Source organism: Spermophilus citellus, assembly GCF_964194105.1.
Source record: "Spermophilus citellus genome assembly, chromosome: 6".
NCBI classification, from domain to species: Eukaryota; Metazoa; Chordata; class Mammalia; order Rodentia; family Sciuridae; genus Spermophilus; species Spermophilus citellus.
In genome coordinates, this window is record NC_138187.1 from 2,398,236 (window position 1) to 2,425,756 (window position 27,521).

The 27,521-nt window shown below is 56.6% G+C and overlaps 1 protein-coding gene across 3 annotated transcripts; it reads left to right on the top strand.

Annotated features, from left to right (window-relative positions):
* The first annotated feature begins 11,095 nt into the window (after window positions 1–11,095).
* METTL22 (methyltransferase 22, Kin17 lysine) lies at window positions 11,096–26,117 on the top strand. 3 transcript variants are annotated; one of them, XM_081296931.1, is made up of 12 exons: window positions 11,096–11,198; window positions 11,775–11,914; window positions 14,220–14,458; window positions 14,540–14,603; window positions 16,911–16,951; window positions 17,041–17,185; window positions 20,356–20,430; window positions 21,463–21,516; window positions 22,497–22,577; window positions 22,681–22,783; window positions 24,534–24,702; window positions 26,009–26,117. In XM_081296931.1, exons 2-12 carry the CDS (start codon window positions 11,809–11,811, stop codon window positions 26,042–26,044), a joined length of 1,113 nt encoding a protein of 370 aa, XP_081153057.1. In that variant the 5' UTR covers window positions 11,096–11,198; window positions 11,775–11,808; the 3' UTR covers window positions 26,045–26,117. The 3 variants fall into 3 exon arrangements, with proteins under 3 accessions (XP_081153057.1, XP_081153055.1, XP_081153056.1); XM_081296929.1 differs by having other exon boundaries at window positions 14,220–14,603; XM_081296930.1 differs by lacking the exon at window positions 20,356–20,430 and having other exon boundaries at window positions 14,220–14,603.
* Window positions 26,118–27,521: the final 1,404 nt, after the last annotated feature.

Consider the following 27,521-nt stretch of genomic DNA (forward strand, 5'->3'; position numbering starts at 1 on the left):
TCTAACCTCCAAATCTCTTGCCTCCAGGGGAGCGCCAGAGGAAGGGGCGTGGGGCCAAGCTGCCTTTGGTCCTCGTCCCCTAGCACCCTAACTCCACTCTGCCCCTTCTCTTGGGCAGCTCTGAAGCTGGAATGCCACTCCCTGCTCACGGAGGCCATTTTGAAGCTGCTCCTTCCTGGTCCACGTGCCCACCCCAGGAGTGGCTCCTGGGTGGGCTGCAGAGCCCGAGGCTGTGGGCGTGGCTCAGCCTGGCAGCAGAGCTTTCCATCCACCCCAGGACAGCGGCCCAGGACAGCGGCCCAGGGGTGTCCTGACTCCTGCTGACAAACACCACCCTCCTGGCAGGCGGAACAGAGCACCGCGTTCTCCTGCAAGGGCTCTACGGGGGGCAGACACACCCTGCCACTTCTGTGCCTTGAGAGTCCACACACACGAGCTCCAGCCTCAGCTCCTCTCTCTCTAGCATGGGGGACAACGTTGGTAAGGGCTTGAGAACTGAGGTCTGCTCTCAATCAGGGCATGAGGTCAGCTGGGTGCAGGTGGATCTCAGAACTAACACTGGGTCACTCTATGATGTCCAGAGCTTAGCGAGGGTCCCCCATGGGCACTGGGGACCGTCACTGTGGAGTGGCAGCCAGTGGCCTTGGAGGCTGTGACTTCCATGAGGCCTTTCATCTGGCCCTGCTGATTCATGAGGCTGGGGTGCCACCGCGTGGTGGAAGTCAGCCAGGAGCCGGTGGGGACGCCTGGCGGAGAAGGTGGCCTTTGGCTCCTCGGGAGGCAGAGGCTGGCGGGGTGTGTGTGTGTGTGTGTGTGTGTGTGTGTGTGTGCATCTCCAGTCTTCCATTGGGATCCTCCACTCCTCTACCCCCACTCTGCCCCGCTCAGCTCCCTGACACCCCCGCATGCACTTGGCTCTCTGGCCCCAGAGGGCTTATCTCTCCCTGGCATGTGTCAACAGGGCCAGCATTATGATCCTCAAACCATGAAACAGCCCTCTTAAAATCGATGGCAGGCAGGTGTCAAAGTCTTATTTACTTTGCTAATGAGATCTGTGCAGGAGGACAAAAGAACACAGAGACCCAGACTTCCTGGCAGGGAAAGCAATCAGATCCAACTGCCTGAGACATAGATTTGGCTAACGTCCTACCAGGCAAAAGCACTGACCCTTGGTGTCTCACAGGTGGACCGAAAAGCAAAGGCCCACGCGGCTTTGGCTTCCAGGAGCTGTGACATGCCGTGCCCTGACTGGTGGTGGACTCGGTTCTCCACGGTGCTTCAGTCTGGGGTCACCTTTTCGCCTTACTTCTAGTTTGGGGTCACTGTGCCTTCCCCCACGTCACAGGTGTGTACCTGATCCACTGAGCTTTGCAGCTTAGCAACAGTGTGCTGTGGTGCACATCGCGGCCCAGAGGAGGGTCAGAGCTGGAGGATCACGCCCTCCCTGGTCCTCCCCGCCACCTAGTGACTACCCGGCACCTGGGAGGGGCTTGGAAAATGTTTACAGGAGGCCTGCGACCCGGGCTGCCAGTCCTGTGTCACGGAACTCAGCCCAGTAGGGACCGAGAGTCACCACGGGTGGGTTTGAAAAGACCTGTGATGTGGGAAGGCTCTGTGGATGGTTTGGGGTGGGGTGCGTCCAGGCACACAGTGGCAGCAGGGGCCACTCTGTTATGGTGGGCAGGCGGGTGAGAAGGGCGGCAGAGTGCAGACCTTGGAGGGCCTGTGGAGGGCCGGGGGTCACACCATGGCTCCTCACGGCCATGTCCACAGTGCAGCCTTGACACCCCCGCTGACCCACCAGCCTCGAAAACCAAGCCCCCGTCAGAAAGGCGGGGGTCAGTCCGCGGCAGGGGGCTCTCCTGTCACAGTCACGGGCTGTAGAGTAAGTGAAGGCCTCACACGTCAGCCTGGGGCGTCCTTCTGACCCGCACCAACTGCACCTGTGGGCTCCAAGGCATCCAGGGTCCACCTGGCCTTCCCAGACCCAGCAAACTCTCCGCTGCGCCCAGCCCTGGGGTCTGAACCGGAGACCTCTTCCTCCCCTTCTGGCCTCCTGCAGCTGCAAAAGGTTTGCAACCCCCCCCCCCCCCGCCCCAGCCCCTGTGCATGGCTGAGTGCACCCTTTAGGTCCTCTGTGATTCTCCTGTTGCACAAACCGGGGATTTGAAACAACAGAAGTCTGCTCTGGAGTGTTCCTCAAGTCCAGAGTCAAGGTGTTGGCAGAGCCCCACTCTCTGGAGCCTCTGGGGTCCCCCTTCCTCGTCCAGCTGCCGGGGTCTCCAGGTGCTCTCCCACTGGACCTTAAATCCAGTGACCGATGTCCACTTGTTTCTCCTAAGTGGACATCGGTCACTGGATTGAAGGTTCACTTGGAACCCAGGATGAGGCCCCAGTCCCAGGTCCTGGGGGTTAGAACAGGAACGTGGGGCGGGCACTAGTCAACCTGCTACCATTTGTAAAGGCGGAGACACCAGTTTTCTTTTGTTTCTCAGGAATGACTAAGTCATCTGGAGCTTCAAAGTGTAGAAAGGGGCCAGGTTTCACAGAGGAGGGGTCTTCCTGCCTTGGTAAAGAGGGGCAGGAGAAAGAAGGGACCGCAGCGTCTCTCCTGCTCCAGCCCCGTCACCCCCTTCACGACACTCGCTGAAGTGCTTCCCACGCACGTTATATTGACTCCGTAGTGTCTAGAAAGTCTTTAAAAATCACCAGCTGGGCCTCAACCAGGCAATGCCCTTCCTGTCTCGGGTTTGCAACCCCTAGATAAGTCCCCCTCCCCCAACACACAGCAGGGTGCAGAGGTAGGGTCTGCTGCTGGACCAGCCCCAAGGGTGACTCTAAACAGGTTTTGTGGGACCTTGTAATGACACAGATCCACCCAAAGTGGAGACTTCGTCCCTCCTCTTGCTGTGGGAAGGGTCCCCCGAGTGATCTTGGGGGTGGCAGCAGTCACCAGGACACAGGAGCATCCCTCACTGCTCCTGCGGAGGTGGGTGATGGATGGCTGCTGCTTCTCCTGCCCCACAGCAAGTCTGCATCAGGATCACTCTGTCCCCTGCCTGGCCCGTGGCTGCAAAGGAGCCTAGTCTTCCCAGCTCCGGTGGCTGGTTGTGCAGTTGATACCCAGGTCTACTGTGTCAGCCCGGGAGGAGGGCAAAAGGACCCTCAAGGTCCAAATGGAAGATTATGGGGAGTTGGGGCCATGGAGAGGAGAGTCCCTGGAAACACCATCTGCTGCACACAGACCCGGGGGTCAACTTCCCTCCTCACTTACAACCTGCCCAGTAGCACGGGGTCAGAATCGGCCACACTCTGGGAGATCGTGTTCAAGCAAAGATGAGGTGGTGAGGACTCATTTTGGGGTGTGTGTGGTCTTCCCAAGGTGGTCCCCAAGCTGGAAAGGCCAGCACCCACCCCCTTAGCCCCTCGCATGCCTCAGGAACGGTCCTTGGCGCACAGGCCTGGGGTTAGGAGGCGCAGCACCTGATGGCGGGCTGGAGGAGGACCCCGCCTCCGTGTGGGGGCAGGCCCCGTGCTGCTTCAGGGAGGGATGTGTCCCTTGTTCTCTCTGTGGGCAGCCTCTGACATGGTCCCCAGTGATCCCCCTCTGGGTGCTCCTGTCCCCTCCAGTGTGGGCTGGACTTAATGACTCACGTCTAAAGGACTGGAAGGACAAAAGCCATGGGGTCGGACCTGAGTCCCTGGGTTCGACCCCCAGTCTCAGAATGGGGGAGCGATGGGTGCCCCCTCTGAGAGCACAGGAAGCCTGGTCCTCGTGAGCATGCTCTGCAATGTCGCCGTCAGGTCAGGGAGTCTCGGGGCCCACTGGACAGGGCCCTGTGGCAGGGAGGGAGGGAGGGCAGCCTGGTCTAGGGCAGTGAGGAGCTGGTCCTGCCCACCACCAGAGGGCGCCTTGCAGAGGACCGGCCTTGGAACAGCCCTCCACATGAGCCCAGAGCCCTGCTGGCCTCCTGCGGCCTTCCAGGACCTCAAGGCAGAGGCCCCAGTAGGCCAAGCGGTTTCGGGCCCCCAGAAGCCAAGCGGTTTCGGGCCCCCAGAAGCGGTGGGATAACTGTCTGCAGTTCTGTCACACACAGAATGGAGAACTAGTTCAGTTTCTGTCCCCAGCGCCCCCGCAGGGCTTGGCTGATGTGGAGGGGGCTGGGTAGTCGCGTGGCCCCCTCTTCTGTCCCCTTCTCCGTAGGGCTGGACTTTGGATTGCTCTTGTGGCCGTCAGCACTTCTTGTAAAGAGTAACAGGCTGGAAACAAGGGTAAGACCTACCGTGGGCTTTAGCTGTCATGCCTGATCTGGAGCCGTCCTGTTCTGTCTCCTCTGGAGGAGTGTGGTGCAGGGCCTGGCAGCCCCAGACCCTCCTGCGGACTGGTTTTCCCTCTAGATTGCTTCTCTAGGTCTTTCTAGAATCTTTGGGCCATAGTTGATTTTATTTTTCTAAACTGGCTACAAAGTCATATTTCAAAGGTTGGCTGGTTTGACCCACTTGCCTTCAAATGTGCTTCTTGGTGCAGGGTGGCTTTTGGGTGTGTGTATCGTTATTTTTAGTAAAAAAATCAAAAACAAAAACAAAAGCAAGACATAGAAACAACCCACACTGGTTGTAAAAACAAACCATCAAGGGCATCAACGGCATCAAGGGTGGTCTCTTGGGCTGGGGATGTGGCTCAAGCGGTAGCGCACTCGCCTGGTGTGCGTGCGGCCCGGGTTCGATCCTCAGCACCACATACCAACAAAGATGTTGTGTCCGCCAAGAACTAAAAAATAAATATTAAAAAAATTCTCTCTCTCTCTCCCTCTCTCTCTCTCCTCTCTCTTAAAAAAAAAAAAAAAAAAAAAGGGTGGTCTCTTGACCATACCTCTCCCCACCCAGTGCCCAGGGCTGGCCACGACCAGTGGCCTGCTGCGGGGTTTGCACATACCAACTCATGTGAGTTAGGCCCTGGTGGCCAGGTGACCTGGAGCCCCAGATGGCCTGGACCCTGGAGCCAGACTTCCTGGTCCAAGTCCTGGCTGTAGCCCTCCCCACATGAGACCCTTGGCAGGTCACCAAGCCCCTGTGCCTTAGTGTCCCCCCTGCAGATGGGGCCTACACTGGCTCAGGTGGGAGTGGGGCTTCACTGGGCAGGTGTGCAAAGGCTGAGAACAGCTGGCGTTGCTGCTGCCATCCTGATGTCCCCTGGCCTCCCACAGCGCGTCCTCCTCCAGCTGGTCTGGACCCAGGCTTCCCCCAGACTTCCAGTGGGAAATGGCTCCGCAGTGCTCCCGTGCGGCACTGCCAGGCAGCGGGCAGTGGGTCAGCTGCTCTCGGCCTCCTGCCGCCTCCCCCACGTGGTCCACGGGCCCAGGTGTTTAGGTGCAGGGGGTGGGGACCACGTGCTGGGAATCCCGTGTCCACGTCCCCGTCCTGCCCACCTCTAGAGCCTTGAGCCAGCAAGCCATGGGGCAGCAGGTTTCATGAACCGCATCTGGCGAAGGCCATCCTCAGCAGCAGGAGGACAAGGTGCATTTTAATCCCACAACTCGGCTTAAAACCTCCGAGCCCCTCTGCCAAAAGCCAGCTCAAGACCATCCCTGCTGGCCTCTCGGCCGAGGAGATGGATTGTTGCTTAGTGTGCCTGTCTGCTGCCCTGTGCTCAGCCCTGGGTTCCGCTGCCGTCAATCGCCCATGGTGGCTCTCCCCCCACTCCTCACACCCCTCCTGACATCTCAGCCATACTTTCCTGTCATTAGGAATCACAGTCCCCAAATGCCAGACCCATGTGACAAGGGTCGGTGATGCTGCAAGGACAGAAGTCAGCCACCCTTCAGAGCCCAGGGCACCAGTTTTGAAGCAGGCCAGCGACCCCCACCCAGAAGACCCTTACCGTAATGAAGCAGAGACCCCACCATGTTTGTGGCATGTGAGTTCCTCTTCTTATCAGAGGGCTTCTGCACGGGACATAGGCTCTCAGCCAAAATCTGCAGAAGGCAGTGTGGTCTGTAGCTTCCTCTTTGTTTTGGGAGACCCCCGGCTGTCTAGAGGATGGAATGAGACGCCCTTGTCATGTGACCCTCAGAGCCCCACCCCCCCACACTGGGTATCAAGTTCAAAGACTGTCCATATCATGGTTCAGAGGAAGAATTCTTCGGTGAGAGCCACCTTGGAACCCTGTAGTCAATACACCTGCTTCCTGAGAATTCCTCCTGTGTCCAGCCTCTCCTGTCCTACTTCAGTTTGAGGGGTTGGCTCTGTCCCCTTTTGATTGAGATCTTACCAGAGCCCTTTGTGGTCTTTAAAGTTCACAAAACTACCAGGGGCAGACACATCCACTTTTATCTTAACTCTGATCTGAAGAACACACCTGTTTGTTGAGAGGCCATCAATAACAATGACTGGTGCATGGACTTAGAAATGACCAGGTGGCTTCCCCAGAGAGCCTGGGCAGAATCACTAAGCAGTGCTGGAGAAGCCAACGGTGCTGGCACCCATTGTGGGCCACCCTCGGGGAAAGGCGTCTGGAAGGGCTCCCGCCTGGAGGTGTTGCGGGCCCTGACCCGGTGCACACCCCAGATGTGGAAGGCTCCACTCTCCTTCACTCTGCCCAGCGCCCAGAAGAAGCAGACAGGACACGGCACCACCCACCTGGAGCACCAGCTCCCAGCCACCGGGCTTTGTTCCCCTGGGTACCACTCAGGGCTGCCGCAGTGGGCTGTGGAGGGCAGACACGGCAAGTCTGCTTACCCCACAGTCACCAGGGGCTAAGGGCTGTCCCCAACCCATGGCCCCTGGTCTAGGTCAGCTCTGCATGAGTTTCACAGGACAGGGGCAGACACGTCGACTTTTATCTTAACTCTGATCTGAAGAACACATCCTTGATGACGTGTGGGGGAGGTGATTTGGGCTGCTTCTGGCCCTGGGGGCGTCTCCAGTAGGTGTCAGATACTGTCCCGAGGCAGAGTTCTTTGGTTTGGGAACATTTCCAAGTGGGCACCACTGGTCTGTGTGGTGGTAAGTCGGATTTGCCTGGCATCATTGCCTGCTGGAGAAATCACCGTGAGCAATCTCTCCCCATCGAAAGTCACCTCCCGGTGGCATTTCTCTGCCAAGGTCAGTGGTGTGGAGAATGACTTGCTGTTTCTCTGAGGGCCTCCAGGGTCCTTCCAAGTGACTTTCGAGTCCAACAAGAAGCCTGGTTTGAAATCAGGCCTGTTCAATTTGACTTTTCAAATCTGTTCTTTCTCCAGCAATTCCTCGAGGATGGGGGAACGACTGGGATTCATTTTATTTCTGGAGGTGGGTTATGTGCGGTTCAGAGACCACCACAGAAAGTCTTCAGGAAGCTTCCAGCAGCCATCCTTACCATGGGGCCCTAATGGCCCAAGAGGGTAGATTCAAGTTTCAGGCCACATGACAAATGGTGGACGGATAAAGAAGTAGAGACCAAGGTGCCCCATCTCCTCTTAAGGAAAGGCCTCCAGATGGCTCCTCGACACTTCCTCTCACATCCCTTTAGCTGTGGGTCATGCTAGTTGCAAGGAGGGCTGGGGAATGTAGTTTTTTAAATTCTTGGTAGGCATAAGTCCAGCAGAGCTGTCAAACAACCATGGGAGAGGAGGGGACTGGATACTGCCCATGCCTCTGGGAGCAAGGTGAGGCTGGAGAGGTCAGCAGGACCCAGATGGAGAGTTTGAACTTGACCCTAAAGGTGACGGGAAGCCTGTGAGGACATGAGTCACTTTGGTATCATAGTGATAAGCTTCCCAGACCCCAGCCACTCTCTGATCAGCTCCATAAGGCACCTGAGCCCCCGAGATGGCCAGTGACATCCAGTCTGCTGTTCTCCACTTTCGTTCAACAACCTTTTGCAGCTCTGAGCACTTCCTATGTGCCAGGCAAAGTGGACAAGTCTCTCTGCCCTGCTAGAGCGCACAGTCAGGTGGGGCAGGTGGACATTGAGCACTTAAACAGGTAAAATATCTAGTCTGCCAGAAAGTGAGAAGGCTGGGGAGGACAGGGCGCGCTGGGCTCGGAGAGATGGCTGGACATACGATGGTCAGGGGAGGCCTCTCCACAGAGGCAACCCCGGAGCCAAGGCCGGGACGAGGTGGGGGAACTGGGTGAGGCAGGAGGGCGTTGAGGGATAAAGCATCTCGAGCCCGAGGAACAGCCCATGTGCAGGACTTGGAGGGGATCAGGCTGGGGCTGGAGGGGCTGAGTGGGAGGTGAGATAGGGAGTGGACGAGAGCCAGAGGAGGGAGTTGATCCCATCTTTGGTTTCTTTTGTATTGATTTTTTTAAAAGTTGGCTTATTGCGGTTATAGTGTGGAATTCACTGTGACTTTTGTTTTTAAAGATCGCTCTACTTGCTTTATTCCCCAAGTTTAAAGTCAAAGTCTCCCAAGGGTGAGGACACCACCCCCCTCAGGCCCTCCCCACCAGAGCAAGACCCCTGGGGAAACCTCTCAGCGGACTAGAGAGAAAACCAGGACCTGACTCAGGTCCCAAGCTGCCCTGCTGTCTCGCTTCTGTACTGTCCTAGGAGATTTCAGGAAATACAATCTGTTTCCTTCAAAATAATTTTTTTTTTTCTTATTTGCGTTGCTCGGTCACCCCATCAACCCCCGTGTTTTATCAACAATAGCCATGAAATGATGTTGACTCATTGCTGTTTTGAAAAGAGAAATCTATTTAGAAGTAATTAATCAAAGGGTGCCAGCTGAGGCTGTGTGTGTGTGTGTGTGTGTGTGTGTGTGTCTTCACGCGCTCAGACAGGCACAAGTACTCTACACCTGTGAGAACTTCCTCATGCCAGCAAAGTGGACGAGTCTCTCTGGCCTGCGTGTTTCCGATCGTGTGTTCGCTGGGTTGTGAGTTCTGTGGTGGGCACAGCTGTGTGTTTCACCCACCTCCGCTCACCTCTTGCCAGGCCACTTGATCCCCCTGCACTCCCCAGTCCTGTTTTCTGTTAACACCCATTGCTACCTGGCACACTGTGCTTCTATTGTATCTCTGGCCATCACTGCCTCTTCCCCCACAGAATAAGGGCAGGAACTTCCTCTCCTTCCCTCCCGCCCTGCACCTAGGATAGTTGATACCCGACAGGCACTGGATGAATACTTGTTAAGAACAAATATCCCTCAGTAAATCCTGGGGGCTCTGCGGATCTACAGGTGCACACTTGTGTGTATCTGTCCTGGCACCTGCATGGGCACACGGGTGTGGAGTGTCCATCTGCACGTGTCCGCATGTCTGCTTGAGCCTCGTGCCTGTTAATGTGCCTCTGGGGTTTGCTTGGCTGCTCTGGTGGAGTACAAACCAGACGGATGCTGAGTTGTCGGCCAAGGCTGCAGTGTTGGCAAACATGGGTGAGGCCGCTTTGGGCACTTGCAAACCTGCGGCTCGTTGGCCAGGACCAGGTGACAGTGATGACCCTCTTGTTCTGGGCAGGCTCCATCCTGTTTTTAGCAGCAGAGATGAAGTTCACCCCGGCCTGAGGCCTCCCAAGGGCTCCCCTCTGTCGTGTTCTCTAGGCCCCCTTCTCCAGGAGCCCTGGTGCTCACAGAGAAAACGCCCACAAAGAGCCCCTGGATGATGCTCAGAGGCTACGGGTTTCACATCAAGGCCTCCAAAAACCATCAGGAGCTTTATGGTTTGGGGGTTGTGAGGTGGCCTCAAAAAGTTCATGTTAGACAATGCAGGAATGTTCAGAGATGAAACAATTAGCTTGTGAGAAATGTGACCTAATTAGTGGATTGATCTACTTGATGAATTAATAATTAGACAGTGAAGCCAGATTTAAAGATAGGTAGTTAGTGTAGTTAGGTAAATTGGGTCTAATATGGAGTAAGACAAAGAAAATGGCGGTCATTATAGAGAATGGAGTCCAGGAAAGCAGAGAGCACTTGGGAAAACTGAAATGTTGATGTCCCCAGCTCTGGGAGCCCATTCTCAGCAACTGTTAATGAAATAGCTCCCAGCAAATAGGGTCCTAATCAAACCACCCCAGGCTCTTCCTGCCCAGACTACTTCTCCAGTCCCCCTATGTCCCACCTTCTGGCCTTCCCACCTGCATTCTATCACTGCAGGACAGAGGGAAACCAAGGATGAGAATGTGGGAAGACTAAAAGAAGACCTAAGATACAAAAAGGGGAAGACTTCCCCCTTTCACGGATTCCGCCTGTTGGGTCCCCTTCTTCCTCCTGGAGAAGTCTTTTCTGCTGTCCTTTAATAAAGCTTCCACTGTCCACTGTCCACTCGCCTGGGCATGCTTCTCTGGTGTTATACTTCAGCTTTCAGGGAAGCAAGGACTCCAGTCCACAGCGGTAACAAGACTGCTGGACTGGGTGATAACTGCAAGGCCTGGCTGGGGAAGGTAGGTCCCTGGGGGCCTGCCCCAGAAGTGTTTATCTTCTTTGCATCCCCTCTGGGCTTCCCAGGAGTCACCATCTGAGCAGCTTTCCTCCTCAGTGCCCTTCTGTCTCACCTAGAATCCTAAGCAATGGAGTTGGCCCACCATGGACTACGGTCTCTGAAATCGCGAGCTCAAAATTAAATTATTTCTAAGTTGTTCACGTTTGGTATTTTGATCACAGTCACAAAAAAAGCTAACGCAGGCTTCTACCACGTTCAAGTTGACTCAAAGTTTCACTCCGGCACTGGATTTTATCCTTGTCCCTTAGACTCCCACAAAGACTGCAATGCTGGGTTGGCCCTGGTGTTGGAGACTTCGGGAGTGGATGGATGAATGAATACCAGCTCTAAATAGTAACCAGCACTAGGGGCAAGGACAGGGTGGCCCCAGTGGTAGGGAATAAGCCAGCACGTGGTGACCGGCACAGGCTCTGGAGCTGTGCACCCCGGGCTGGAATCCAGACAACACTACTTAGGAGCTGGGTGGCCTTGGGCGACCTATTTATCACCTTTAGAGGGCTGGGGTCGCACACCTTCGGGTAGAGGCACCCCCGGCCAGGCCAGGCACAGCAGCAACGCAGGACTGGCAGCTGCCGCGCCTCCCAGGCACCGCAGGGCCGGCAGCCGGAGCAGCCACCCCACACGCATGCGCGGCCGGCAGGTGGGTGGGGCCGCGGTTGCGCGGGGCGGGACGGGAGGGACGGAGCCGCGCCTGCGCACGCCGGCTGTCATGGCGGCCGCCTGAGTACCGCGGCGAGCGTCGGGTGGGCTCCCTGCGCGGGCTGCGGCGGGTACGTCCCTGAGGGGCGTGGCAGGGTGGGGAGGGTGACCGGCCGGCTGGTCCCCAGCTGATCTGGAGGTCTGGGCGGCCACCACCGGAGGCACTCAGCCTCAGTGTCCCCTCCTAAAGAAGGGTGCGGGGGAGGCCTCTCGTCCTCCGGGGTCCGGGAATGCCCCGTCGGTCGCCGGGCAGGACTCCAGGGAGCAGCGTCGTGGTGATGGGCGGCAGGGCAAAGGCTACGGCGGGACGTGGCTGTGGTGCGTCCAGGCCGGGGCACGCGTGGTCAGTTCTCCCTCCGCCCTTCTTGGCTGTTGGAAGTTTCCATAGTGGAAAAGTTGGGGGAAAAGAGGAGAACGGGACTTCATCACCGGTCACAGGTCTCCTGCCGTAAACAGAAGGTTGCTGTGGCAGTGGACACGGTGCGAGCAAGAGACCAGATTCCCGCTGGATTCTTGTCCCTGGCCAAGGCTCTGAGACTTTCTCCTTAGAACTGGGAATTGGCAGGGGAACACCCTGGTGATAGTGGTGGTGCACAGTCGCTTTCCTCCGGAACCTGCCTTCCTGAAGACCTGTTCTTGCCTCTCAGGTGCTTCTGCCCCAGGAATAACTGGGACCCGACCATGGATGAGGTCACCTTCAAAAGTGACACTGTGCTGTCAGATGTTCACCTCTACACTCCAAACCAGAGACACCTCATGGTGCGGCTAAATGGTGTGGGGCAGCCTGGTAAGGTCCTGGGTGGGGTGGAGTAGCTCAGCACCCCCAGAGTTCTCACTTCATCTTCTGTTTTCCCCTATTAGTCTTTTTTGGGGTCGATTGGGAAGACAAGATTGTTTAGTTGCCATCTTCACCGTACCAGGTCAGCTCGCCCTTGTTGATCGAGGTCCTGCACTTTCCTGAGCACCTGAACCTGTGCTGTGCCAGGCCCAGGATTTGATGCTGGGAATGCAGAAGTGAGACAGACTCTACCTTCGGCAAATTCACAGTCCCCAGAGGGACCAGTGCTGGCTTGTTCTGTCACTGCACCCCATTCCTCTGCCCAGCCCAGCGTATCCACCTCTGTCTGCCTGGCTGCTCTGTTTGCTTACCCCAGGCTCCTCAGCTTTTCTTCTACATGTCTTCCCCCATCTTCTCTCAGCAGCCAAGAGGTTTGTTTGAAAATGCAAACCAAATCACAGCACTCTCCAGACTCAGATTCCCATTAGTTTCCCTTTGCTCTCAGAGTAATGTCCAGACTCCTTGCCTTGGCCTGCAAGGCCCAGCCTGAGCCAGCCTGGGCCTGCGTGTCTGCCCAATCACTCCCCCTCCCTTGCAGCTCCATGGCCACTTCAACTTCTCCCTCAGACCCGCATCTGCTTTCCCCTTCCTAACCCTGGCTCTGCAGGGATCAGCTCCTCAGACAGGTTCCCCGATGACCCTCCCAACTCAAGCTACCCTGTATTGTTTTTTTGTTTGATGTGATTATTTATTTTTTTAAATACATACCCTGTGTTTTTTTAAAAATAATTATTTTTAGTTTTAGTTGTCAATACCTTTATTTTTTTTATTCATTTTTACGTGGTGCTGAGGATCGTACCCAGGGCCTCACACATGCCAGGCAAGCGCTCTACTGCTGAGCCACAACTCCAGCCCCTTGATGTGATTATTAATAACTCCCATTTCTCCCCTGTTCCAAATTGATGATTAACCAGTGGTCACAAGCTTTACAGCTTGTAGGCTGTACCTAGCCATGGCTTGGTTTCATAAATAATGTTCTATTGAAACACAGCCAAGCCCACTGTTTCTGTTGTTGTAGCTGCAGTGGCAGAGTGGACTAGTTGCAACAGTGACCATGTGGCTCACAGAGCTGGAAATATTTACGATTTAACCTGTTGATCTCTGAAAATTTTGATGATCCCTACATTATATGGTTGCCATATCTATGCCACATGGGATAAGTTTTGCAGAATCCATGGGAGTTCACACACAATCCGTAATCTTGGATAATGTTTCCTCATCATCACGCCTAAAATGTAGCCCCTGCTTTGTATCCTCAGTCCCAACATGGCACTCAGTGCAGTTTTGGTGAATGTCTGTGGGGCGGGGGTAGGTGGGTGACTGTTCCAAACTTTGGCGTAAGCTTGGGATACTGTGGGGGCCGCAGGAAGGGGCAGCGGAGCTCAGCCCTAAATGCTGAAAAGGTCTTTCCAAACAAGCAAGGAAAGGCATCCTAGGCAGAGGGGACAGCTGGTATGAAGGTGTGGGGGCAGGGCTCTCCTTAGGCCCTGTGCTGTGCCTCCTGTGATGCCCAGGTGGTTTCCAGGGGAAGATGTAGGGCAGTATCCTCCATCTCACGTGAAGTCAGGGTGAAGGGAACCCAGGGCAGAAGAGCCCTAGATCACAGGTTGGGTACCCACTCAGCCAGGGTACCCAACCACAGCCTTGGATTCCCAGGGGTGGACACTCTTGTTCTCCTGAGGCAGATGAGTAAGTTTGGGGGCATCAGACCCCTGGGAAGATGGAGGACTCAGCCCTGGGCACCCTCTGGGAAATCTTTGCTCCTCTGCCTCCAGCCCACTCCTCCTGGCATAAGCCCTTATTGAAACTGTCCCAGTGATTTTCTGGTCACCACATGGTAAGGGATATCTCACATCCTGTCACCCTCCAGACCTTCAGAGGCGGAGTGGTGTGGTGAGAGGGTGTCTGTTGGAGTTGGCAGGCTGTCTGTTGCCTTGGCCGCTTGGCTCAGCCTGGATCTCCACGTCTGTGAGGTGGAGCTGACGTGCATCCTTCGCTTGGTGGTGAGGGTCAAATGAAAGACCTGGCCTGCACATGGGTGCTCATAAAGCAGAGGCTGCTCTCACTGGTGGCTGGTGCTGAGTGGTGGCCCAGCCAGTGATCAGTGCCCAATGCAATGGGCCCTTTCTGCTGGTGTTAGTGTATCTCTCATTGCCTTCGAAGACTCTCCCAGGTGGTAACCAGACTTCTCAGAGAGAGGACATTTTAAAAACACCCCTTGAGTTGCTCATTTGTGTTTTGTCTTGCCTTTCAGTCTTCCTGTCTCAGTTCAAGCTTCTGTGGAGTCAAGACTCTTGGACAGACTCGGGGACTGAGGGTGGCCATCACAGAGATGCTCACTCATGGGAGTTCCCTCCTGCTGGCTCAGGCAGCCCAGGGTCCATTCCTGGAAGTGGCCACAGCCGTGAGGGTTCCCCTCTCCAGGCAGGGGCTGATACCTCTGGCCAGGAAGGGGCAGGAGCTCAGCTGGATGAGGATGGGGATTTGGACGTGGTGAGGAGACCACGGGCCGCCTCTGATCCTGACCTGGAGGGGTCTCCAAGAGACAAGGTACATCCCATGATTCTAACACAGGAGGAAGACGACATCACGGGAGACAAAGCACCAGAGAGTTGCCCCCACAGTGTCATCCGAATAGGTAAATAAAGGTCAGTCTCTCCTGCCACCGGGGCGGCTCCCCAGCAGCAGCCAGGGCGCAGGAGCGTCAGTGTCAGCTCTGGCTCAGGCCCAGGCAGGATAGCAGCAGAACGGCAGGTGCAGCTGGAAGCAGGTGGTGCCGCTGCTGGCCCAGGCTCAGGACTCCGCAGTAGCTCCCCTTACCTCAGAATACGTTTCAGATGGCTGCTTGCCAGGCCGTGTGTGACGTGGCCTCTGCTCGCCTCCGCAGCTCAGTTCACACCGCCTTCAGCCCTCCTCTCTGCGTGCCTCCTTGTGCTGTGCTGGGTTCCTGGGTGCTTTCCTAACACATCCCTGTTGAAGACTCCCAGCTTAGCCATCGGCTTCCCCAGGAGGCCGGGCTCCTGCTGCCTCCCACGTCCAGGTTCTCACTCGGCATGCTGGGGTCGGGCAGGGAGGCTGTGAAGGCTCAGCCAGGCTGGGCTGGCCCCAGGGCCCCGGTGATTGCTTACTTCATACTCTCAGCCCTCACTTCCCTGCCTCCCTGAGGGGCACTGCAGCCTGGTACTCCACAGTGAGGCTTTGGCCTCCAGTGTGCGGGCATTTCATGTACTAGGATTTACTGTCCTCCAGGCCGAGAACCCTATGGGAAAGGGCCAGTGTGTGGTGGCCCACCCAGGGGCAGAGCAGAAGGTAAAGTTGTTGAGCGTAGGTCATGGCTTGTCTTGTTCCATTCTGGGCTACAGCACCATCTTCTGCAAATCTTGGCTGATGGGGGGCTGGACCGTGGCCCTGCAGAGCTGGATGTTGAACCCGTCTCCACCCCTCACCAGCAAGTGACCATGGACAGGGTCCTCCCACCCAGAACTTCAGTGTTTGCACCTATAGAATAGGATCAGGGATGTGGCCCTCCAGAGTTTGGGTGGCAATTTAGTGAAATAATGCCCAGGAAGTCCACTTCTTATTGATTCCTGAATGAGACTCCCCCAGAGTGCACAGCTGCTGAGCCCTCACTCTCTTTGGAGCACCATCCAGCTGTGCCTTGGTCAGCACGTCTGTGTCTGTGAAGTCGGGAGGCCGCAGGTCAAGGGGAACCTCTGAGGTGTGAGGTTGCCATGCACCCACGCCACCCACCCCTGCCAGAGGTGTCTGGCCAGCACAGGTACAGGGAGCCAACGCGACCTCCGTGGGTGGGGTGTGGACGCACTTCTGTTCTGGTTTCAAACCAGATGGCCTAACACTCCCATCAAGTCCTGAAAGTAACTTCAAACGGTGACGTCAAGCCCAGCCGGGCGCTGGCGGACAGCGCATGGGCCTCTGTAGCCTCAGAGCCCACGTGGGAAGTCCGCATGCTGTACAGAGATCTTGGCCAGACTTCTCCTGGAGAAGTCCTCAGGCCCACTCTCCTGGGGGACTCCTCAGTCACTGTCACCTGGCTTGGGTACAGGGTGGTTGGCTTGTGTTGGATAACTTGTTGGGGTCCCAGGAGCCCTGGGCACAGTGAGGAGCTCACACCAAGAGCTCACGGGAACCTGAAGGAGCCAGGCTCCAGGGCTCCAGGAGCGGCAGCACCACCCACCTGCAGCCCTGCACTCTCCACCCTGGGCCCCTTCTTATTTCAGTGACATCATGGCTTGGTTTTGTGTGAGTCTGATGAGCAGTGGAAGCCGCCCACCCTCGTGTGCCGCGAGTGTTTGAGTCTGGTTGCCCTGTGGTCCCGCTGAGGTGGTTGGGAGTTCTGATCTTTCACCAGAGACTGGTACCCTTCCTCTCCTCCTTCCACCCTCCGTGCCTCCCCACCACCAGAATCGTACCCCAACGTGTTGTGCCCACACGCTGTGCTTGGGAACACTTAGACTTCCTTAGCATGCTTCTCTTCAACCTTTGGGAAAGGATAAGAACTCAAACTAATTTTGTTACCTTCTGGCATGGTTCTAAGTGTGAGAAGGTTTTGGAATGAGCCGTGGTTATTACTAGCACATAAACAAGGTACAGTTTTAAAGATGCAGTACTGGACTTGGGGCCTCATGAGATGCAAGTGTTTAATGAGGCTGGTCAAGCACTGTTGTGACCTAGTCTCCAGCCACAGGTGGGGTCACCTGGTGACGTGAGGAGAGGGAGCCAGGGGCCTGCTCCCGAGGGATGCTTGCACACTCCTGCCTGGTAGCGTGGCCCGAGCGTCCGCTTCTCTCTGGAACACCTAGCCCGGTTCCCATCTGACTGCGTTGGCAGGTGGCCATGCACCCACGCCACCCACCCCTGCCATCCGGTGGCTTTCTGTCTGTCCCCATTCACAGTGGGCATTTCTTTCGGTTTCCATCCTGTCCAGAGCACACCATGGCCACCCCCCTGGAGGATGTTGGCAAGCAGGTGGGTAGGCCCTGTCCATTTCCTGTGGCCCTGAAGAGCCTTTCTCTGGAGCCTCACATCAGCTGGTGCTCTCGTCCTCTCCCCTCCAGGTGTGGCGGGGCGCCCTGCTCCTGGCGGACTATATCCTATTCAGGCGGGACCTCTTCCAAGGACGCACGGTGCTGGAGCTGGGAGCAGGCACAGGGCTTGCCAGCATCGTGGCGGCCACTGTGGCGCGGACCGTGTACTGTACAGGTAACGGGCGTCGGCTCAGGCTGCAGGGAGGTGGCGGTCCCCACAGTCGGTGCTAACCCTGTTGGGAAAGGAGACGGAGACACCGGGAAGGGGATGTGGCTAGTCCCTGGTTTGTGGTGCCCAACAAGTGGCTACAGTATCGCCCAGCAGGCACCAGATCAGTGGTGTCAGTGTGTGATGCCCTTTGATGCTGACACCTAGAAAGAACAAACTTCTCAAGGATATTCCCTCTCGTGAGCCTTAAAAACACCACAGACATCTTGCCTGTTCTTTGGGAAATTAGTGAAACATATTGAAATAAAGTCACTCATAATTTTACAGTCCCCAGATTTATGCAGCAGTATGCAGTGTATTCAGCACCTCATGGGCCCAGTATATGTGTGGGTGTAGTCAGGCCCCTAGTGAGTAAAATAACCACGTCGCTGCCCTCGGGCTACTTGTACTTCAGAATCTCTGCTTAACCTGTTCATATTTGCTTGCATGTGCACGACCTTGCACCCCCCACCCCCACCACACACAGTCTCTTTCCTTTTAGGAATATGTACAGATTCCCAGAGAAGAGCTGAAATGCAGTGTCTGGGGCTCTGTCCTGCCAGGTGCTGGAAAACATTTTCCAGAGCATTTTCCTGTCACTAGCAGTTATTTAACTATGGCTTTGAGTAATCAGATACTTTCTCACCTCGTTTTCAACCCCTCAGCTGCTGAGTGTTTGGGTGGTTGTGTTTCTCTCATTTCCATGACACTGGGGTGAAGCCTTTGCGTGTTCGGATTCCCTTTGTGCCATCTGATACCCATTGGGCCAGGTTTCCCGGAGAGGGAGGGACTTATCTTACGCTGGTGCTCCTTGTTGTCAGCTGATTTCTTTTTATTATTATTTTGAAATCTCATTAGACTAACACAGAAGTCATTAAAATACTCTGCAAAGTGCCATATACTTGTTTTAGTCAGCTTTTCCATCACTGTGACCAAGAGACCCGACAAGAACAACACAGAGGAGGAAAACTCTTTTGGCTCACAGTTTCAGAGATTCAGTCCACGGTTGGCCAGCTCCGTAGCTCTGGGCCCAAGGTGAGGCAGCGCATCATGGCGGGAGAGTGTTGAGGAGGAAAGCAGCTCAGGACACGGCACTTAGGAGGCAGAGAGTGAGTTCCACTCACCAGGGGTGGAATATAAACCCTGGCACACCCCAGCCGCCCGCCTCCTCCAGCCACACCCAGCGTGCCCAGGTACCAGCCAGCTAGTCCATTACAGTCAGTGGATTAACCTGCTGTTGGATTTCAGCTCCCATAGTCCAGTCTTCACCTCTGAACATTCTTGCATTGTCTCACACATGAGCTTTTGGGGCACCTCGCATCTAAACCCATTGCTAACATCTTACACAACCATAGTGCAGTGGTCAGGACCAGCAAACTGACACGGGTGGGTGCTGCTGGCAGAGCCAGCCATGCTAGAGTGCCCTGCTGGAGTGTCCTGGCTGTGAGAGGTGTCTTGTCAAATGAGCATGATTACCCTACTTCAAACCTGTAGTGTCTGCTGGGGAGAGGGAGGATTTGCTGATGGGGTTTGCATTTTGTTGCTTCCTAGTGAAGATTTTCACGGCACAGACTTTTGCTTCTGAGGTGGGGAGGGAGTTGGAATGACCTGGCACTCATAATGCTGAGTCAGCCACTGGCAGGGGTTGACCAGCCACCTGAGTGCTGCCTCTTGACAGTTTCATGTAAATTGCAAACCAGGAGCATCACTGGGTGCCTGGTGCCTAGTAGCAAAATAGCATCAAATTGTCTTATCCTGAGAGAAAAAATCTCCAACATAGAGAAGAGAACTTCACTTAGGTGGCATGTCACAGTTAGCAAGACCCTGATGGTCAGCCACATGATGAGTGCCTAATTGTAACTTAACAGTGACAGCCAGAGAGCCAGTTTTCATTCCTTTTGTCCAAAGGGGCACAATGAGGCTAAGGTTGAATGGCTGGTCCAAGCTCATGGTCACGCTGCTGATGACAGCCAAGACCCTTGACCCAGACCTCCTGGTTCAGGGTGCAGTGCCTCGATCACTGGCAGGTATATCAGACTCTGTTCCCCGGAGCAGTCCCTGCAGAGGGGTGACGTGGCTTCTCCAGGGCTCCATGCTCCTACTGCTCGGTATTGTTAGAATCCCTTGTAGGATCTCTTGTAACAAAAACTACCATGAGGATTTAAAAGCTGGGGTTCTGGGAGTGTCGCTCAGTGGCAGAAAGGGAGCTTAGCAAGCACAGGCCCTGGCTTATCCCTGGCACTGCAGCGTAAAACAAATGCTGTTGAGGGCTGGGTTGTGGCTCAGCAATAGAGCACTCACCTGCGTTTAATCCTCAGCACCACATAAAAATAGATAAATAAAATAAAGATATTGTGTCAACTACAACTAAAAAATAAGTATTTTAAAAACACCTGTAGAAGCAGTCCTGCACTGCCTCAATGTCCCCTTTCCTCAGTGGCCAGGACAAGGGTTGGGTCTGAGCCTTGGCTGAGCAAGCTCTCTGCACTAGGCTCCGTGTGGCCTCCAGCATGCACCGTCTGGTCCCAGGGGTCGTGGTGGCAGGGTGGGTTGAGCATTGCCGATGGCGAGACGTCCCATGCTCCACTCGTGCATTCTCCTAGTGAAGATTGATTTTTTGCAATAATCAATGAGAATCCACTGTGTTGGTCCTGCTGAGACGTGAGAAATGTCGTCTGTCTGAGCAGCAGGCCCCCAGCAGTGACTGGCAGGAGAGTCCCTCGCTGGTCACAACCTGCTGCATCTCCAGTGACTGTCACTCGCCCTCTGACTCCAGCGGTTTTCTGGAGTGCCAGAGACCCTGGAATCGGATCCCAGCTCCTGCTCCCACTAGTTAGGAGACTTGCTCAGGTTGCTCAGTCTGTGACACGGGAATGCTGCTGCAGGAAGCCATGTCTGCTTTGCATACTCAGGGATGGGCGCTCAGCCTGCCTCCAGGCATGCCCACAGCGCTGTGTCCCCAGGACAGGATTCTCACAAAGGGAAGACAGTGGGAAAGAGCCCGGGTGCCCCTGTGTGGTCCGGGCGTGGAACTCAAGGGACAGTGCAGCTCTAGTGTCTGGGTGGTGCTCTTGGTGGCCGCTCTGCAGGCACAGCCTGGAGCTGTGTCCTAACCACCAGCATGTCTGTCCTTCCAGACGTTGGTGCAGACCTCCTGGCGATGTGCCAGCGAAACGTTGCTCTCAACAGCCACCTGGCTGCCGCCGCCGGAGGTGAGGCCCAGCTCTGAGGGAGGTTCCTGTTTGTCAGGCAAAAGAGGCTGGGGTGGGGACACTGGGAGGAGGAGGAGGAGGCTGGGTGGATGGAGGAGCAGGCTCCACTCAGCTCCGGGGCACAGTGCTCTGTCCTGGGGATCCACATCCTCCCCTAGCTTCTTCTGGCCTGGACAGCGTCCCCTCCCCTCATCTCTCTAGCTCCTCTTCTGACCTGTCCTGCTGTCCTCCACGTGGCACCCAGTGTGGCCTTGCAGAGTTGCAAGTGCTCCCCCCCCAGCCCTCGGGATCCCTCAGGCCAGGGGGCCGCTCCTGCTTTCTGAGCCTCTCCAGCCAGGGCTCGCTGCCCAGGCTGCGCTCTGCCCTCTGCCAGGAGGTCCCAGCGGCATCTGCCCAGCTGCCCAGTCCCTGCACAGCCTGCAGGAGGAGTACACACAGTGGCCTGGCTGGACTGCCAGGCAGGCAGACCTGAGCAGCCTGCGGCGCCCCCCACCCCCAGGCCTCAGGCCCCCCAGGTTTGCCCACCCTGAGCATCAAGGTGAACTCCTTGCTGGTCTGGCCCTCCGCCTGGGCTCTCCAACTCAAACAGCACCCCCATGACACTGCACTTATCCCTTGCTTGTTGGCTGGCTGCCTGGTGTTGTCCACCACTAGACGTGAGCCTGGTGGCCGGGCCCCTTGCCTCCCCAAGAGGTGATGCGAGACGATGCTGAGCATCCTGAAGGCAGGGAGGACCGACAGCGGGTTCCACGCCCTCCTGCCCTCCACGCCCTCCTCCCTCACCGCCTCACACACCAGTCCAGTCCCCTCCCCCTTGCCTTGCAGCATTGCCCTGACCACAGCAGTCACTCCTTAGGTGGCTGGTCCCCGACAGCAGGGGCCAGGAGTCTCTCTACAGTTGCTGACACTTCACACTCAAAAAATGCAGGAGGGAGGGAAGGAGCAAGGGGAAAGGGCCGGGTGGCTGGTGGCTGGTGGGCGCCCCGCCATGCGGCCAGCCTGCAGCTGGGCCCTCTGTGTCTGTTCTCACAGGTGGAGTGGTTAAGGTTAAGGAGCTGGACTGGCTGAAGGACGACTTCTGCACAGGTGTGTTTCCTCGGGTGTCGGCCTGGGCTCAGGGGTCCCCGGCAGCACCCAGGGCATGGCATGGGCGCCGTGTTGGTTGAGCAGCAGAGCCCGGCTGCCACCAACCCCAGCAGCCAGGCAGGGTCCCTCCACTGCCAGTGGGTGATAGTTGTTGGTTACCGAGCACCTGCCGTGTGTCGGGCACGTCATGTCCATGCCGTTTCCAGACTTCCCAGTGCTACCATGTGTTGGGTGTCAAAACCCCTGGGTCTTGGGGCTGGGGCTCAGCGGTAGAGCACTTGCCTAGCAGGTGCAAGGCCCTGGGTTCGACCCTCAGCACCACATAAAAATAAATAAGGTATTGTGTCCAACTACAACTAAAACAAATATTTTTTAAAAAACCCGAGTGCTGCCTTCCCTGGGTCACATAGCTGGTACTGGGCGGGGCTGTTGACCTCGGGCATCCGCCATCTCCCAGCAGGTGGTGGTTCTGGGAGACCCACTGGGGGAAGAGTCCTCTGAATTTCCTTACAAACTACTTCAGACCCTGGTGCTTGGTCTTTACAGAGGCTCCCGCAGGTGGGGGGACCATCCCTGAGGACCTGTCACCTGCCGAGTGCCCTGCATACTGTGGGTCCCTTGACCCTCCCAGCAACCCCGTGGGAGAAGTGCTGGCCCTTTCTATGTGCACAGAACCAAAACCCAGAGAGTGAGTGGGTCACACAGCAAGTGAATGGGCAGGGAAGACAGTCAGACGGCTGGCCGAAGGGGAGGGGAGGTTGGGATCTGCCTGCCTGTCACTGGCCCTCACTGGCCCTCACTACAGTACAGCTGTCCCTGGGGCCCTGAAGCTGGGAGCTGGGACTCAGGTGTGGCCGGCAGTGCCCCCTGCGCTGAGCTGCTCAACCCTGTCTCCTGAAGCTCCTTTTGGTCATCTTCCAGTAAGAGTTGGTGGCCGGCAGAGACAGGATTGAGCCCAGGCCCTCCCCTTTCTCTGGCAGACCCTGAGGCCCCCTTCAGCTGGTCGGAAGGGGACATTGCTGACCTGTACGATCACACCACCGTGCTGTTTGCAGCTGAAGGTGAGCGAGCTCTGCGTGGTCACCGTGTCCCTGTCCTCACCTGGGAGGTGGAGCGCCTTATGCCTCCACTCTGCCCTACCTCCCCAGCGTGTCCCTTCCTCAGTGTTCTACGATGACGATCTCACGGACGCGTTGTTCGCCACGCTCTCCCGCCTTGCCCACAGGCTGAAGAATGCCTGCACGGCCATCCTGTCCGTGGAGAAGAGGTGAGCTGGGCGCGGGGTCTGCAGCGGGTCTCCACGGGTCATGCCCTGTCCAGCTCCTGCTGCTGCCAGGCTAGGCTCGTCCCTGACACAGCACCTTTCCCAGTCCCCTGGGTCCCCGTCTGCAGATGAGGAAGGAAACTGACAGCATCAGGGGACTGTCCAGGCCCCTACTAGGTTGTGACAAGACCCTTGTCCTCTGCCGTTGGCGTTACTTGCGTTTTGGGTTTTTATGAAAAGAAGACATTTTTCGCCAGGCGTGGTAGCACCCACCTGTAATCCCAGTGGCTCTCAGGAGGCTGGGGCAGGAGGATCGTGAGTTCAGAGCCAGCCTCAGCAACGGCGAGGCGCTAAGCACCTCAGTGACACCTGTCTCTAAATAAAATGCAGAACAGGGCTGAGGATGGGGCTCAGGGGTCGGTGCCCTTGGGTTCAATAAAAAAAAATAAAAAAATAAAACCTAAAAAATGAGAAGCTGAGTGTCTGGTGGTGAACGCAGGTGGAGAGGTGGCTGCACTCACCACAGCCGTCACGGAGGTCGCTTGCTGAGTGACACAGGCTTCACCTCCCTGCACGAGACTTTTGTCCAGAACCGCAGGTTCTTGCACACTCGTGGCAGCGTCGTTTGTGCCGGTGGTGCCGAGGGCCCCGTCCAGAGACACGCCAGCCCGGCCTCGTTGGGATCTGGCATTGGTCAGACCAGGAGGGGTGCCGTTACCAGAAGGGGTCACGAGATGTGCTGAAAGGTCACCAGGAACGTGTCTGGCAGAGGGTCCTTAGTGTTTGGAGTTGCGCTGTTTACAGGGACGTGCTTGTTCATCTGGGAGGGAGCTGTTGTGAGGAGGGCCTCGGAGAGCGGAGGGGACACACTGCCCTCGGGTGACAGTGCTGAAGCTGGGTGATGGGTCCATCATGGTTTATGTGCTGTCCTCCTTTTGCATGTTTGTGATTTAAAAAACAAAAAAAGAAAAAGAAAAAACAGTGTTTAGCACTGGGGTTTGAACTCTGGGGCCCCCTGCCGCTACGCTGCAGTTTTTATTTTTATTTAAAACAGGGTCTCTAAGATGCTGAGGTTGGCCTCAAACTTGAGATCCTCCTGCCTCAGCCTCCCAAGTCTCTGGGATTACAGGTGTGCGCCACTGCGCCTAACATGATTTTTCATAATAAAAGATTTGCGAAAGAGATGAAGAGCTTGAATTTCAAGCCAAATCATCTTGCAGATTCTGGTTTGGAAAGGTGCAAGAAGAGAGGGTTGGGAAACTCAGTTCTGAAGTCCTGCCCCCTCTCTCCCTCCTTCTCTCTCTCACCTCCGTAACCCAGCAACTTCCTGGCCATGTCATTGCGCTCGGCTGTGCTCCCAGACTGCACCTGCCTCTGCTGTGGCCTCTCCCGTTCATCCATAGGTAGTCACAGGGCCACTCCACTGGGTTCTGTGCTGGCTGCAGGCTGGACAGGCGGCAGCACCTGCAGAGACTGGCTGATAAGTCTTCCCTTGGCCAGTTTTCAGCAGCTCACAGTTGGAGCCTGTCTTTCCAGGGGTGTGATCATGGACACACGACCAGCTTCCTAAGCCTCAGTGTCCACATCTGTAAAATGGAGCTGGTAACCAGCTTTCGGGCAGATCCAGGAGGGCATTTGTAAAATGCTTTGCACATAATAGTCACTCAGTTAAAAAATGAGAGGAGTGGGGCAGCAGGAAGAGGCTGAGGAAGTGACAACCCGAGGGTGGTGGCTGTGTGCTGGCTGCCTGCAGGCTCAACTTCACGCTGCGACACCTGGACGTCACCTGTGAAGCCTACGACCACTTCCGCTCCTCCCTGCACGCCCTGGAGAAGCTGGCCCACGGCAAGCTGCGCTTCGTGGTGGAGCCCGTGGAGGCCTCCTTCCCGCAGCTCCTTGTGTACGAGCGCATCCGGCAGCTGGTAGGTCCTGTGGTGTGAAGCTGAGGCCGCTGGGCCAGGCAGAGGCGACCCAACCCTGGCACCCAGGCCCCCGCCCGGCAGTCCAGTGGTGGCTGCAGACGTGGTGCCCCCTGCAGCAGAACCTGCACTACGCTACGTCTCCAGCGGTTTTTATTTTTATTTAATACAATTAAAACTTATTTTAAATGGGCAGCCCCCACGCAGACCCTTGCTTCCTAATGGCCATGTCCACAGTGGCCTGGGCAGCAGACCTTCACCTGGCTTTTTAGCAGTGTCTTTCCCTGTGGGCGGTTCAGGCCCAGAGACACCAGGCCCTGGCAGGACTTGGGAGCTGGAGTCAGTGAGGGGAGCAGGGGCCCCAGAGCCCAGCACAGGCCCTGTGTGCTCTGTGGAGAGACTGCAGCCCGGTGTCATCGTCCTGGCCGCTCCGGCCCAGGCACAGCGGGGCCCCTCACGTCAGGCCTCTCACGACCACCCTGAGGTGAGAGCCTCACATGCCGGGCACCTTGCTAAGCACCTCTCGTCCACCACCTGCCTGATGCTCAGGGCAACAGCCGAGGCAGATGAGTCACCCTGGCAGGAAGTGGCAGCACTGGGGACTCAATCCTATTGCCACGTCACTTCTTATTACGGCTTTTCAACCCAGCACTTAGGGAATAGCCGCAGGTCCAGAGTCAGCCTCCAGTTTCCGGGGCTGGGCTCCTGGGAGTGTGGGGTGGAGAGTCGACATCTTTGTTCCCTCTGCCTTTTGGCTGTGGCCTCTTTCTCTGGAAAGGGGAGGCTGGGGACAGAGCCAGCTCTCATCTCCCTGTCCGTTTCCCGAGCAGAGGCAGCGCTGCATTTGTCTGGGTCCCGGGTGGTGGTCCAGAAAGGCCTGCTCGCTGCCCGGCCACCACTGGGCAGCTCCACGCAGACCCAGCTGGTCTGCTCGTGAGGACCCGTGAGGCTGCCACAAGAGCGTGGTGTGTGCCTGCATGTCCACCTGCTGGCGGTCAGAGTGTGTCACGTGACCAGAAAGCCAGCTCCTTGGGGAACTCGGCAGCCACCAAACATGGAGGCTTCCCCAGTGGAGAGGTTGTGGTGACCTGCTGCCATTCCCCTGGTCCCTGCAGTCATGTGACATCCTGAGCCCTTTCAGCTGGCTGGATTTTGGCCACCCAGCCTCCCTGTCCAGTGAGGCCCAGGAACAGCGCAGAGCTCCAGAGGGTAGGCAGAAGCTCGTGCCCCTGTGCCGGCTCCGTGCCACCCCTGGAGCTGTGGTGGCATCACCCGCACAGCTCAGCAGCCTGTCCCTCCTCTCTTGCAGGAGCTCTGGAAGATCGTTGCAGAACCAGCAGCGTGACCAGGGCCTGGGCAAGGCCAGGCGGCTCAGCTGTTCCCATGATCTGCTTCTAATAAAACCAGAAGCTCACGCAGTCGTTGTCTGAGGTCCTGTCATTTTAACATGGTAAATGTGCCTTAGGTGGCACATTTCTGGGGCCTGTTGCTGCCTCCCAGCAGCAGCCAGAGAGCCTGGTTGCTCTGCGTGGGAGTTGACTCAGGCCCGTGGGCCTCGTGCTGGGCACTGGGGCTAGGGAGTCCTGGGGCCGCTTGGAGAGTGCGTGGTCTTTGTGGCCCCCGGGCGCACCCCCTGGCTGGGCCGGGTGGTGCGGTGGTCCTTCCCTTCCTCTGAGGTTCACCAGTGTCTTCAGTGCCATGATGGAGACTGCCTAACAGCACTGGCAGGGAAGCTCATCTCCACCCAGGCTCCATGTTCCCAGGGACCTGTTCCTGCCTGCCCTGGGCCTCCCTCTCCACCTGTGCATGGTGGGTACGCTGTGTCTGTGCCCGCTCCCCTCTCCGCGCTCCCTTGCTCCTCTTGGTCCCTCTCACCGCCCCTCCTGCTCCACCCTTGGCACTCCCTGCCTTGCCCCTGCTGTGCCCTGTCACCAGGGTCCAGCACAGCCCTTCCTGCCTGCCCCGGGAGGCACATCTGCCTTTTCCTGTCCAGCTGTGCCTGCCCACAGCTGCTTCTCCCGAGCAGCTGGGGCCAGTTCCTGCACTCGCCGTGCTCAGTCATCAGCTTATCCCCAGGCCAGGCGATTGCAAGTCCAGGGTCACATTATCTTTCCAGAAAATCAGTCAGCAGCGGGTTATACCCATTGCACAGTTGAGATGACCAAGGCTTCCAGAGGAAACCCCGTGGGGCCAGGGGCCTAGTGTGTCTGAAGCAGCTCTGGCTCCCGAGCGCCACCCGGCCCAGAGCAGGGCCTCACACTCAGTGTGGAGTGAGCTGTCCTCTGTTACTTCCATCTTAGTTCTACCTAGTGCTGGCTCCTTTTGACATAATGATAGAGGCACGGAATAGCGTTTGCTCCACTGCAGTCCCCGGTGCTGCCCTCTCCACCGCCTCCCTTCCCTGTCCCACCCCTCTACTGATCTTTCCTCTTTTTATTTGTAGTTTTTTTTTCACTTTGTGCATTATAGATACACACAAAGGTGTGTATCTGTGTAGCAGAGTGTGATCAGATTCATTGTTCGGTGAATTTTCAATATAAATTACCACTTAGAACAGTGTTTTCTCAATGTGGGTCATTTTGCCTCCAGGGACATTTGGCAGTGTCTGGAGACATTCTTGGTTGTCACAGTCAGGGAGACGGGTGCTACTGGTGTCTAATGGGTGGAGGCTAGAGATGCCACTGAACCTCCCGAGTGCACAGGATGCCCCACAACAGAACGTGGCCCAGTCCAGCCATCAGGACTGCCAAAGCCCAAAGCCCAAAGCAGGTCACAGTGTCCCCTGTGAAGAGCCCCAGGGAGCCCTCGGTGCTACCGAGATC